Source organism: Saccostrea cucullata, unplaced genomic scaffold (genome assembly GCF_032062105.1).
Source record: "Saccostrea cucullata isolate Sc308-1 unplaced genomic scaffold, CSIRO_AGI_Scuc_v1 ctg4785, whole genome shotgun sequence".
Classification (NCBI taxonomy): Eukaryota; Metazoa; Mollusca; class Bivalvia; order Ostreida; family Ostreidae; genus Saccostrea; species Saccostrea cuccullata.
Window position 1 is genome coordinate 11,691 of NW_026930805.1, and position 15,259 is coordinate 26,949.

Here is a 15,259-nt window from a genome sequence, read left to right on the forward strand (position 1 = left end):
GCCTAGAAATGTTTAAAATCTTTGCCATGTAAGGGATTAATTTATCCCTATTCTGTTTAAAGATTGCCTGGTAATTGCATTTAATCCATTTCATATCTCAGCTGATGTCGCCATGTTTTCCTATGAAACCAACATTCCGTGTCATCGAGTGCAAGCGCTTGGTTGAAGCCGTATGCAGCCAAACGTTACATTTAAAAGAGAATTTTTTTTATAGAAATGCTATTTTATGTAAGAGAAAATCACTGATAATTTTTTTTAGCATGAAAATATTGCCTTTTTGTTACAAATCTTGCAAATATCGGTAAATATTTTTCTTGAGCTCTATTTCTTTATATGGATCAATCAGGGCGGAGCGACTGTAATGACGTACAACCTCATAATGACCTCATTACCATATTCTTTCACGTGTTGCCTTAACTGTACTGCGTATCCCTTGCTATGAAATTTTATGAAGCTAACTTTATGCTTCCATACCGACTTTTCCTTTAATAAAAGGAATACTTGATTACATACTTGATTACATGTACACCTATAATTTCGTTTACTAACAGTGTTAATTTCAAATATGATACATTGCATTTGCTTTGAAAAGAATTAATTATTTATTGAATTTTTCATTCTATTCTTTATAACATATATCAAATGATTAAAGATACATATAAAAGGTTGTTGAAAAAGAATTTTATCTAATATGAAGTATTTAACCTTTATTATTTCCTTGAATCACGTCCCATAAAAGAGAACTGTAATTACATCCGGAACACAAAATTAATATCTGCTGATTTTGAATTCAGGAAATAAAGATTCAAAATGAGACATGTTATAATTGATTCCGATTAAAATAAATTGCACAACTAGCAAAAATAGATCCTGAGTATCATTCCCTTTGAGACACACACGCTGGCCACTGCGCTGCACGAATACTGAAAGTAATGGCATTTACAAACATTTGTGAATTAGTTTCGGGATGAAACCCTATAGAGAGGTATGTTTAAAAAACAAACATACCCTGTACATGTAAATAATTTCTTTATAGATAATCAGTGCAGAAGTTTAAAAAGCAAACATTAATTTGCTACCTTTAAAGGCTGAACCCGCAGGAACAAAATATATAGAAAACTGTTATTTCAACTACTTTTTGGAATTGTTTTTCAGAATAACATGCCAACTTGGAGGTACCATTCAAATTGCACTGAAGTTTAAGCAAAGATATTGATTTTATTTCTGCATTATTTTCTACCAATATTTTATTTTCAAGATAATAAAAGAACGAAATCAATAAATAATGAATAATAAAACAGCCATTATATTTCATATAAAATCATGCAGACATTTCTCACTATCAGTCATTTAGGAAACCTTCGCTATGTCATTCCTGGTAGAGGCAATATTTCTATATTTTCTGTTCTCTTGCATTATCTTTTTGAATGCAGACAACTGTCATTCTCTGTCTTATTTTGGAAGTGTTCCTAAAACATTTGATATGTATGTTTTCGAGACAATAACAACCTTTTCATACTCTATGATGGCAACATGTTCCAACAAATGTGCAGAAAATCCGAAATGCTTGGCTGTGGACATCTGTGATTCTGACGAAGAAAAGTACTGTAGACTTGTAAAATCCTTAAATCTTACGTCTACATCTACAGACGACTACAAAGAAACCTGTAAAAGATACAAAATGGTAATTATACTTTTACAAAATATATCTATTATAAAAGCTGTGCTATAAAATTTTAATAGTTGAAAATCATTTAGCAATCGATCTATTTTTCCCAAATGTTACTTTGTGTTTACGTTCATGAATTTTTGTATATTTTCTCAGGATTCGAGATGTGGTGATGATAAACATTTTGACAGATCTCGCAACCAGTGTTTAATGAAAAGTACATGTACGTATATCTAGTTTGCATTATAATCGCAATAATCTAAAAAATAAAAAAAAAACACGTAAAACTTACATGGCTTTTAATCTGTCTTTTCAAATGAAAGTTTAAAGGAAAACTCAATCTAATAAGTTAAAAATACACAAAAAACTTCTGCTATCAAAACGAAATGTTTATAAATAAAATCGATAATTGATTGAATGATTGATTGTATGTTGCTTTACGTCCCTTTTGCGAATTTTTCACTCAAATAAAGACGTCACCATAAACCGGTGAGACTTGTATCTCGAGAATTTTTCACACATATGAAGACGTAACTGTGTGTCGGTGATCGGCTTCAAATGTTGACCTTTACGAGCAGTGAGGGTTCTTTATATTGCCAACACTTGCCGTGATACAGGGTGTCTGTTTTTAAAGCCCAATGTGAAAGACCCTCAACTTTCACTTCAAAGTGCCGAGTGCATGGCGAAAGAATAGTTGCTCCCCTTTTTTATATACTTACGTCAGTCGATGGATTGCCTAAAATTTCAAAATTGCTATAAACACCCGTTTATCAAGTGAATTCAAATCAAACATGAGACAATTAATATTTAGTGATTTGTAATGTACGTTACCGAATAGTACTTTCATTATCATAAAAATCTTTTCTAGAAAAAAAATGGATTTCTTTGGGGTTACCGATTACAACACAGTTGAGAAAAGTATTGGTATGAAAATTTCTAGCTGATACATCTAAGTACACAATAATGTATGTGCGGACATGTGCATTGAATAAAATTAAAATTAAAGGTACAGTACCGACCGAACACAACCTAACAGAAAGCGAACCCAAAGAGCACACCATGTTCGCTCCTTGGGTTCGCTCGGATTCCCCTAGGGCTGATCCCGAGCAAACCCGAAGCGAACCCAAAGCGCAGGACCCCGAGCGAACCCGAAGCGGACCCAGAGAGCGACCCAAATTCAGTAGCGGTCCCAGGATTCGAACGCGCTTTCGGCATTGCTTTACAGAGCTGTCAATCACGATTAGCGATTAACTAATCGGCGCGTCGACCAAAAATGGCATATTAATCTGTCGAATGGGATGTTGATGTTATTTGACATAAATCCAAACACTGAACTTACAAGCAATGTTAATGTTCGGTGTAAATCTATTACACTAATTGAGAAATTATTTTATATTTAGTTATTTTAATTCTCCGTTTTGTATATTATCTTCATTTATTTTTTTCTTTTTATTAATATAAGCAGTTGATACATTAATTTATATATTATAATTCTGCAGATAGAATGTTACATGTTTATTTACCCATGTATTTTATTTAGCTTTTTTATATTCAAAGTCTATAGATAAATATAAATTGGGTAAATATATCAGTCAAAGCGAAAATGAAAAAAGAAGATACATGTAGTAATTGTTATTACAATTTTTACTGAAAAGGGAGGAGAAAAGAAAAAAAAAGCTGACAATATACATTTATTGCACGATAGTGAGGCAAATATGAAGACTTATTCAGCCAAGAAAAATAATATTCCCCGAGGGCTTCGCCCGAGGGGAATATGATATTTCTTGGCTGAATAATTTTTCATGTTTCCCGAACATTCATGCAATGAATTGTTTATTATACCGAAACAAGCAAAACCTTTGAAATAAACATAAACTTTCAAATTCGGCACCGCTCTCAAATTCACTTTCATTGTTAACTTAAAGTTACTATAAAACCCTTGTGTCAACACATTGTCATCAGTTTTGTGACGTAAACCAGGCTATTGTGACGTTTACGACTCTCGGGAGTTTTCCTTTAACGAACGAGAACTATATTGCGGGAAAATTCACTTGGTGTTCCGAAGAGGGGGAATATGAAGAAAAGCGTGCCGACGACGGCAAATATGAAGTTTTACGGCCCGATCACGTGATAACCTAGAACCAATCAGATAACGCGTTGTGTAGCATATTTATAATGAGGTATAATAAATTGTATTATTTCACCATCTCAGGTGCATTACAAGAATATGAATGTGCCCTAGCTCATTCGATCATTTTATCTATATGATCCTAATTTACATGTTCCTTTGAATTATTCAAAATTCACACCAATATGATTGATCTTCTTAAAATGTAGTGTAAAAATTAGAGTTTACAGTTACAGTGTATTGATCTTATTTGGGATCTTGAATTTTCCTGTATATATCTATATTTAAACAATTAGAAATTTTTCTGTTCAAAAATAATTTTATATTTCATCAATGTGTGTATATGAAGTGGCGGGGAGGGCCGGGGATACACTTATACGTGTATATTCTTATCGGGAGAACAATTCTTATTATTTATGTCGCCCCAAACGAAGTCGGGGCCGACATATTGCGATTGTAGGCATGTTTTTGTTATGCGGGCTGTTTTTCGGAGATGGTTGGGACAACCTTCTTGAAACTTTCCTCAAAGGACTTTGTGTTGTGTGGTCATTCAATTTTTAAATGGCTACCGTAGACATGGAAATCTGCGAAAAGCGACGAATTTTGTTCGAGAGTGTTTTTTCTGGTCCCTTTGACATTCGTCGTGAATCTTATTTGATTTAATGATAAGTATATGTAATTGTGTGTGTTGCATTTAAAAATTGCAAATTATCAATAGTTGCCATGGAAACAGAGGAAAAGTGAAAAAAATTTTACTTTGCTTTTTAAAGTACTGAAAGGACTAATAGAAGTTTATGGTTGTCCAAGCTTAGCTTATGGGTACTGTTTTAGTGATGAAAAATTGAAAGTCTTGTCCAGTTCTGGGCGACATACGCTATTGCTTGCAATAGCGGACTTTCTAGTTAATTTGGTCATTTTATATTTTTTTTCATACTGATTAAAATCATACTCGACCAATAATTCTGAGCGTAATAAAGATCTGATATAATCAATTTTATGTAGAAAATGCCTGATGAATATTTATCACGAAATTTCAATGTGTAACTACATGTTCAATAAATGAAATCTATACACATTACGTGTACAGAAGGTTAATTTATAGATGAGATAGCATAATTCATGTGTTTGTCAAACATCTAAAATACGATTTAGCATAACATGAGAAATAACAAATATAATTTCAAAGTATATAACGCATGAATATGAAAAGTATTTTGTTCAGATACTTTCGTCAGGTTCACTGGTACGCCATTCGAAACATTGAAATTGAAAATCAATTCAACACCTTTTATTCCTCTTCTGTTTTTGTTTTCGCGTAAAAAAAAGAAAAAAATGCGTAACAGCCCGCTGTTTAATAACTAAGTATTTCTCGGGAAGAATTCCGAAAGCGGAGAAATCAAGGAAATCAATAATAAATTTACGTCCAATGTACATTTGAAGTTTGGAAAATTTATCAATGTTCTCCATAATGCTATTATACATGCATAGTGTACATGTCAAGGAGACCGTTTCAGCACATTTGATTACACTCTTTGAATTTTTGTACCCTGAGGACCTTAGATAAACCGATCCACATAAACAGAAAAACGTTTGCATATGTACGCACCTACGCCTAGAAACTATTTTCAGATTGCACGTTCAATCTACAAGGACCAAGCGGTTCAGACTTCTAGCATGAACCAGAAACACGTTGAGCCTAATTCTAACCAAACAATGACTGACTCTGCTCTGCCAGAGTATAAAAAAATCCACTTCTCAGGAGTCACATTCTGTGTCATCCACATAGACGGAATCATCCGTCCATCCGTCGGATCTCTATCCTACACCAACTGGGTTGCCTCGTCCACGGCCCACGATACGGCAACACATCCGTTACCAGGACAGCTGTGTCCATCTCAATGACATTTCATCAACAGGGGCTCGTTTCTCAGAAAGTCGTAGATATTGGCCTAAGTTAGTCCGACTAAAATAGTTACGCCAAAATTTAGACGGGCCTAAATCGCGTTTCAGAAAGCGGCGTAAGAATGGGCCCAGAACTAAGACCGCTCCACTAGGTACTAAGCATGCGCAGATCGCATTTTATTTGGTTTAGACACTATGTACAATGACATGTGGCGGATCAAAATAATATCACACTTGAACCTAAATAAAGGATGTAAACCACAGGAAGTACGAGCACGCTTTGCATATTTTCCCATTTCACCGTCTTTCAATCAGCATCTATTATGCAAACCCATCTGTATTTTCAAGTTTAAAGCATTAACATAGTAGCGGATTCAGAAATCTTGAAAAAGGCGCAGCTAGATTGGGGTCGGGTTAGGCACCCACAGCCACACTAAAAATGATTGAGTAAATCTTTTATTATAATTTTGGACACTGCTTCCCTCCCCCTCTACATCTACAAGTGTAAATTATACACCTTTTTACACAGAAAACACATTACTGCAATAAAAAAATTGGGAGGGTTGCAGCCCCCCCCCCCCCCCCCCCCCCATCCCACAACGCGTGCCTACACTTTTAGAAAATAAAATCTGACGCTTCATCTATTTCTACCCAACTAGAATTCAAAATTATTAATTACAAATTTTTAGTTCATCCCACCTTTTGCGGAAAAAAGTTTGCATCTCTACTTGTCTACATATTATTACATGTCTATGTTGTTTTCATGATTTTTTGCATGTCATATAATTATGCACATGTATATGAATAGGTACTGTATCGCATAAGTATAAATAAATATTTTTTAACCCTTTATAATTAAAACAATTGCCCTTTTCCCAAGTTGTGTACTGACTAAGAACTTACGCCTACTCATGAGCAGGCCTAGATTTAAACCAAAATTTAGTCTCGACTAAGTCTCCGCCTTTTTGTGAAACGCAACTTGATCCGACTTCCGGGTTTAGTCACTGAATTAGTCCGGACTAAGCTTACACTTGGTCGTAGGCCTTTTTGAGAAACGAGCCCCAGGTGTTTATTCTTCGACCTTTCTCCACAAGGTTAAACTCATTTTAGTCCAAGATTTTCTGGTCCTAATTTAGAATACCTCGTTCACTTTGTGGGGGAACCCTCGACCACTTGGGTTTAATGTGAGGATTTCAATGACACTGCAAGAAATTTTGTGAAATCTCACAAATTGAAAATCTGTTGTTTGTTTGGAAGCGTATTAGTTCCACTTGACACTTCATGTTTTTTTTTTAATTTCTACACTTTAATCTGTTAACACTTTATAGTGTAAAATTTATACTTTAAAGTGTAAAAATTTACAAATTAATCTGTAAATTAATAGTACTTAACGGGGCCCGATCTACTTGATCTGCGCATACGTTTTCGCAGCGTCGACTCAGGCACGACACAATTGAACATAATAACGTCACAATTAAAATGACGTCAAATTGCGCTAAAATGTTTCGCTGATATTGCTTACCTGTTAGCTTTATAGACTGTGCATTGAAAGCTGGTATTTCTATCATTATTTTTTTGAAATATCTAAAATAATAAACAACTTTGGAACATAATTAATTTTGTGGGATCAGTTTTTTTGATACAGACTCATTAATTTTATCCTGTTTAATTTCAATTTGGGAGTTTAAAAAAAAACAAACACTGCAACTAAAAGTAAACGATTTTAGTCTTTCTTTTTGAACATGTTGAAGTGTTTATACACACTCTTTTTATTGCGGACCTAAATATGCATGGATTATCTTCAGTTTTGAAAAATAAAATAAGTCTATAAATCATTTAAATTGAACCCCCGAAATATTTTTTTTCTATATATTACATGATATTAGTAAAAATCGCAATTTTGTCGCCTTTACCCCCCCCCCTCCCTCTACCCCTTTTTTCCACAAAAAACAACGTCGCATGTTAAGAAAAAAATAAAGCATGGAGAGGAAAAATTATTTCAAAATGGAAGAATTATTTATTTTTTAGAAACAAATACAGTACTGCAATCGTTTGTTGATGTTAAGTAAACCCATAGCGACTTATTTCATATCTAGCTGGATAAAATAAATCCTAATTTTGTATTTTGATATGCCCCCTTTTCACTGCAATAAAGGCTACCTCCAATTTTCTATTCTTTTTTTATAAGAAGAATGGAAATTTTATGATATATGTGATAAACAAAGAATTTCATCATATATTTTTTTTTTATTTGTAAATTTCTTTGTTTATTGAACAGTTTTATTATGTAATTGTGTATGTAAACACGATAAATGGTCCATATCTTGAAAGTGCCCCTATTTCACTACAATAAAGGCAAGGTAACAAAACTTCATTTTAATTTTTCTAAGCATAAAACATGCAAGTAAATTTCCAAGAATTAAAATTTTTTATCATTCCGTTTTCGTTATCTTCAACTAGATCGGGCCTCGTTAAATCTGTAAATTTTACACTTTGATCTGTAAAATGTACACTTTTATCTGTAAACTTTACACATTAATCTGTAAATTTTAAACTTTAAGTGTACAATTTACACTTTAAACTGTAAAATTTACAATTTAATATGTAAATTTACAAATTAAAGTGTAAAATTTACAAATTAAAGTGTAAAATTCACAGTTCAATCTGTAAATTCTACACTTAAATCTGTAAAATTGACATATAAATCTGTATATTTTTCACTTTAAAGTGTTAAATTTACATTTTAAAGTGTAAACTCTACACATTATTATCTGTAAAATTATTACTTAAATCTGTAAATTTTACAATTTCATCTGTAAATTTATACAAATTAAAGTGTAAAATTTACACTTTTTTTCCGGGTCTACTTCGGGTTTACTCTGGTGTTAGGTTGTGTCCGGTCGGTACTGTGATTTGCACTTGGTGTATATCTTTCAGTACTCTAAAAATAAATGAAGGAATTGTTTCCGGTACATGTAGTAATTCTATGTACGCGAGTGTAGATTTTCATTACTAGACCACTATTTTCTCAGTTTTTGGTCTTTTTTAAAAGAGCACGAACTGAAATTTCATGCATAGCCTTAGGGTTTTTTTTAAACGTGACAGTACTTAAAAACTTAATAGTAAGAGCTGAGAGTAATATAAAGTGAAAAAAAAATACAGGACACACTATGCCTTTTTTACCATCTATCTTTTGCTCAGTAAATCACCTTGCACATATATTTATCTTCGTTATCTTTTTGGAGGGTGGTGGGGGGTGTTGGGGCAAAACTCTCACTATATTGTTTACTTGAAGAACATCACATAAAAAAAATATTATCTGAAAACAAAACTTCTCGTCACTTTTCTGAGTTCATGGCAAATATTTTTTTCCCACATCTCAACTTTGCTTTGTAGTAGCAGTATATGAGAACGAAACCACCTAGTGCTTGCCTTACAAAAAGATTATTTTCGAAGCATACTAGAGTGTCGTGTTGAAAATCAGATCTTTGGAATTTCTCTGCCTGTTTCTACAATCTTCTTACTAGAATTATTGAAAATATTATTTACATATTGATGTAGGAATTTTACTCTTTTCATTTGGAAATTTGTGTCCCTTGGAATTCCTGATTTACGGGGATCAGACGACGTCGTGTTATTTATAGCTAAATAATTTAATTTTGGTTGTAATGCGTCATTTGATTGGATAAAAAAATTAATATAAATTGTATTATCTGGAATGCCTACGTCACAATGACTTGCGTCAAAATCGTATCAATCCTCTTGACTTTACGTTCAAAATATGAACAATCTGAAGGTTTCGGGGTTTATGTAGCGTAAAATGTCCCAACCCAGGTTAAACAGTATAACTGGATTCCTATTTACAGTAATTCATTCCTTTAATGTCCTGTGTCTGGCTCACATTAGTAATGAGGTAGCAATAGACAGAATTTGTATTCCTTTCTCTCCTGCCAAGGGCTTTATTACTCTCATTGCGAAATTTTTGGACCGTCATTTAACAAGTAATAGCTTTTCAAAAATCTTGCCTGATTAATGCCATCAATATCTAATAGAACCTATAAGCATGATAAGTTATAAACGTTTACATGGGGGGATAAATTATTCACCAGAGCAAATATCAGGATGTTTCGCAAAACATTTTGCATTCATTTAAAATTTTATGCTACTCATCATAAAACGATAAAGTTTTAATTTATATAAAAACGTATATATTTTTTGTGTCTTAAATATTTACATCCACTGAATATTTTCTCCTTTATTTCTTAGGAAAACCATTGCGTTAATCACTGCATGAGCTACATTGGGCATGTTGCCTGTACAGCTTTCTTGATCAGTGGCTGTTTCATTTATGAAACGTATAAAGACATTCGCATCATTAATACAATAATTAACCTTTTTAATCCTACTGTGAACCAATGACACGGAAAATGTCTATTTTTTTTAATTTATTTAACAGTTTTGAAATTATCAAGGAATACAAACAATGATCGTATAGTGGTTAAGAGCAAACTTAAGATAAAATGGCTCGTGATCGTATAGTGTCTCTCCCTCTAAGAACGTACGTTGCTCCGAAAAGCCCCGCTCTGAGAAGTGCGGCCCAGATGAGAGCGAGAGAGTGAGCTAGAGCTAAGAATATCTCGAAGATCGCCGTAGATAGTATTTATAATGTACAACATAATAGTCATTTGCATATACGATAAACAAGTTATTCAATAAATGGGTCTAAATCCTGGAATTCTGACAAAACAATTTATAATCTAAACATCAGTTTTTGTAAACTGGTGATCAGTGTCCTTGTATTTGGCAAAAGTAAGTATAACTTTAATATAAACTTTAATAATGTTCAGTTATTGTTCCGGGCTTGATGTCCGAAGATAGATAAACATTCTGGTATGTTATATAGTCTTTAATCCGATTAACTTGTTTGTTTACTTTTACGGAAAAGTCTTACACTTCTGTACATGTATCCTTCTTGAATTAGGGGTCAGTGCACTCTATCATGGGTACATTTTAATAAACTTATTTTATTTTCTTGATTAAAATAATTGTCTCAAAGCCTATAGGTTTACACTACTTTTAATGCTTATTTAAACAAATATAAATATTAACAATAAAATTTCTTTGTTTGTTATTACTGGAATTAACGGTCGCAGCTATTGCAGAAAAAAATACATAACCCACGCAAGCTTCCGTGGATAACATTTGAACTATGAGTATATTGTACATGTACGAGTAGTTAAACTTAATATAACATAATATTGATGAGTTTTAAGAATAATTTTGTTCTTTTTTCCCGTTTATTGTATATATGGAGACGCCACCACTTGCGGTGGAAAGTTATAAATACATGTACTTTGCACTCAAGACCAATGAACAGTTACCTTTTTCATACTAAAACATACTGTAATAGAATTGTCTTTTGTACGAATTATCTAATTTTTTATGTTGTCGAACTCTTCTGGTTGGGGAGATAATAAATTAGTAATCAGCTTGGCTGCATGGTTGTGACATCTATTACATGGTGTCAGAAAGCTGGGGATATCGCCTAAAGAGAAAGTCATCGACGCTTGATAATAGCGAAATCAAGTCCATGAAAATTTGGGGATCTTTATTTTAACGTGAAACCGGAACGTCATGTCTACACAGTCGCTTAGAACTTTGCCAGAATTTAACCCTAGTGACCCCAACACGACGGCACAGGAATGGGATGCTTATAAGCGTTCATTTTTGATACATCTTGACGCGCTTGGTCTTGATGATAAACCGGGAAAACCAAGGTAGGAGTTTTACTAGCTAACATGGGATGTGAGGCGATCAAGATTTACGATTCATTTACATAGGCACCGGAAGTTGAAGCTGATCAACAAGCGGGTATATTCAGGCTGTTCCGGCGGAAAACAAACATGATTTAACCACAGTTTTTCGAAAGTTTGACAGACATTACGGTGTACATAATTACAGAAACATTAAAAGACAGGAATTTCTGAACACTAAACGAGGCAACAAAACCATTATGGATTACATATCTGAACTTAAGAAAAAGGCAGAATTCTGTGAGTATGGAGATCAACGTGAAGGATTTATATGCGACATGATCATAAATGGTGTGAATGACAGAAAGTGTACAGAAAAACTTATGGTCTATTTTTTTATTAATTTATCGAATTGTACGATTTATTTTGTCAAAATTAAATACTATTAATATGATTTTCTCAAATGAATCAGAGTTACCGGAGTAGGATTTTTTGGTAAGCTACGATGTTCGCGTACACAAAAAGCAAATAAATAAATAATAAGCAGGATATTGATATGTATCTTTTTTTCATGCAATATTCTGTTTTTCCTTGTTTATCGCCTGATAACAGTAGAAAATTACTATGTTTACGCCTCTGATCTGCATGTATGCACAATTATTAAAAGTCTTGATGTTAGAAATATAATAAAACATAAGACATTGATCCAGATAATTTAAACTACGATTTTGGCCGTATACGTTCAAATATTAAATTTATTTTTTAAAGCTAATTATAAATTCCCTGATATATGTCTAAATTAATAAAAAAATAATCAAAATTATAAAATATAATGCATAAAAATATTCGGTGTCCAGTCAACTCGTACACAAACCGTCTCGTACACAAACCGAGTCGTACACAAAAAGTCAACTCGTACACAAATCAGAAGTCAACTCGTATACAAATCAGAAGTCAACTCGTACACAACGTTTTATTTACAATAGTTAGGAATTATTTTTTATATAAATAATGTATAATCTAGAAAAATGAAATAAGGACAAGGAGAAGTGTTAAATTTTTAGATTTTTTCATGAATACTTTAGTGGTTTTATAACATTTGAAATCGACCGTGGCTTCCCTTATTGGGAATACATGTTTATAAACTAACACAAGCGCGGCAGTTTCTTTGATTTGCAACAAACGCTAATTACAAAATGCTCCTAATTTGGTCCCAATTTCTTCATTTCTTTATCTTCCCCATGGTGTGAGAGAAGTGTTTATCCTGCCGTAAAACTGTCTCTAGTAAAAAAAAACATTTTTTTTTTTTTAAATTTGATAAGTTTTTTTTTTTAAATTGTATGCAATGATATACCATATTGGCATAAAAATCTTACGATGTATTTCGATCGTATTTACTATCTGCATTGAATAACGGTATACGTTATGGTGCCATAAAATTTCTAAATTTCTTAATCTTACCTAAATTATTTCAAGTTATATTTATTTCCACACATTACTTGCATAAAAGCCGAAGACTAATTCTAAAATGTAAAATTCACATATAAAATTCAGATATTATTTTCTGGTGATGTTTAAATCAAATTCAATTATATTGAATCGATCTGATTATGTTGTTTAATAAGATATTTTAATTTACAATTAAATTTACAGAATGAAAAAAAATCGGCACTTCTCATTTATGTATCAAATAAATATATATTTAAATAACGAAGAATGTGTAGGAGTTGACGCCCAAGATTTACGCAACAAAAAACCTTATAATAAGAAAAAAAAACAATCTGCGCATAAGGTATAGGTAAAATCAGCGGCATAAATAGATTAAAATGTACAAAAAAAAAACCTTTGTGTACGAGTTGACTCCTCAATTTTTAACACTGAGGGAAACTATACATTAAATCACATAGGGAACTATGTACAAATGACATCAGTTTGTGTACGAGTTGACTTTTGATTTGTGTACGAGTTGACTTTTGATTTGTGTACGAGTTGACTTTTGATTTGTGTACGAGTTGACTTTTTGTGTACGACTCGGTTTGTGTACGAGACGGTTTGTGTACGAGTTGACTGTAAACCAAATATTCTACCCAATTTATCACACCATGGCTGCTACTATAAAATTAAAGTTTTTCATTAATTTTATCTGGCATTAGATAACTTAAAAATAATGTATACAGGGGAAAACATGATGTTTTTAACAGCTTACCCGGTGCGTCGATTTACCCAAAAGGACCCAAAAGGAACCCAAAAGGACCCAAAAGGAAATTAAGAACGACCCAAAAGGACCCAAAAGGAAATTAAGAATGACCCAAAAGGACTTGAAATAAAATGAATAAATGGATATATAATAGACAATTTCATATTTTATTAAAACTAAAACTTTTTTTGTGGGTAATGTGTGTGTTTGGGGTGGGGGGGGTAAGTCCCCCACCGACCACCCCCCCCCCCCACCCTACCCATCCCCGATACCACATGGTCATAAAATAAAACATTTCTTCATTTATCAAATATCATACAGTAAGATATGGTAAAACATGCAGAAGGAGAAATAAAATAATACTTTGTTAAATTTCAGCTATAAAAGAAATCAAAGCATATCTGACCAGGTTTAGTGTTTGATGTGTTAGAAAAGTTGTATGTTATTTCTTTGAGAAAAGTTGCGACAATATAAATGTATGTTTCTGCCAACTTTTATGTAAACTTATAATATTAATATGCATAAATTAATTCAAATTATTCATTTTCAATGTATCATAATATATTAATGTTAGTCCTTTTGATTTCCTTTTGGGTCCTTTTGGGTTCCTTTTGGGTCCTTTTGGGTTCTTTTGGGTAAATCGACGCACCCCAGCTTACCTTTCCGGCGTGGAAATAAACTGAAAATACAAAACATCGGGAAGCCAAAAATCAAAATAAATCGAAGACCTTTCCTTACTAGAGAACTGACACGTATGTGTAGCTCTCTAATCAGCACACTGTCTTCCTGTGCGGTCAACCACCCCCTCCCCCGTCTCCCCAAACAGACACCGCGGCCCGTGTGTGTGTGATCACCGTCAACATACCGGTACTGATTTCTCACCTGGGGTCAATTAGTAACCTCGAATACTACCTGGTTCTAATGAAACGCATCTACTTATTTACGGGTTTTTGTTCCTAACTTGTTTGAACAAAGTTATCAAAGATTTAATTCAAAATATATTAAATAATTGTACAATTTATGGATTAAAACATCATCTCATTGCTTGAATGTTAAAATAAAATTCAAATAAATCAATTTAATGAAATGAAGTCCCTAAACTCAATCCGCTGATTTATTTCATTTCGTACAATGTTTCCATTATGTTTATGTAAATAAGTCTTTTAATGAATTTTAAAAAAAATACTGCACTTATGGTACATGCACTTTCGGATCATAGGGTTTTCTACGTAAATCGGACAAAATTAATTCTAGGAAACAATTTCATTGATCGTAGAAACGGATGAAATAGTTCTAACATTCTAAACTATGAAAATTAGCTCGCATTATTTTTTTTTACAGTATCTTACTATAAAAATAAAACATAAGAAGTCGTCTGATTCCGCCTTGAACAAACAAGACTAGTAAATACACCTAATCAATTTATAGTATTAATCGATTTCATTCCATACGTATATAACTTTATTTAAGAATTCAATATTATATTTGGCTATTTGGTTAGATCTTGCTTATCTAATTTTAAATTGGTAACGGACTTTCAACATCCCGCAATGCAAATATGCCTCATATGAGATTACCGGGTCAGTATTACGGCGTAACTTTCTGCCGCC

At 32.8% G+C, this 15,259-nt stretch overlaps 1 protein-coding gene across 1 annotated transcript in view; it reads left to right on the forward strand.

Moving 5' to 3' along the window:
• Positions 1-1,433: 1,433 nt before the first annotated feature.
• LOC134230163 (MAM domain-containing glycosylphosphatidylinositol anchor protein 1-like) overlaps positions 1,434-15,259 on the forward strand; it is a gene marked incomplete at both ends in the record, with an annotated part of 28,735 nt that continues 14,909 nt past the window's right edge. The window contains 2 exons of the mRNA XM_062711939.1: positions 1,434-1,691; positions 1,827-1,886. Of these exons, the coding sequence (XP_062567923.1) occupies positions 1,434-1,691; positions 1,827-1,886 (318 nt within the window). The remainder of the gene's footprint in view (positions 1,692-1,826; positions 1,887-15,259) is intronic.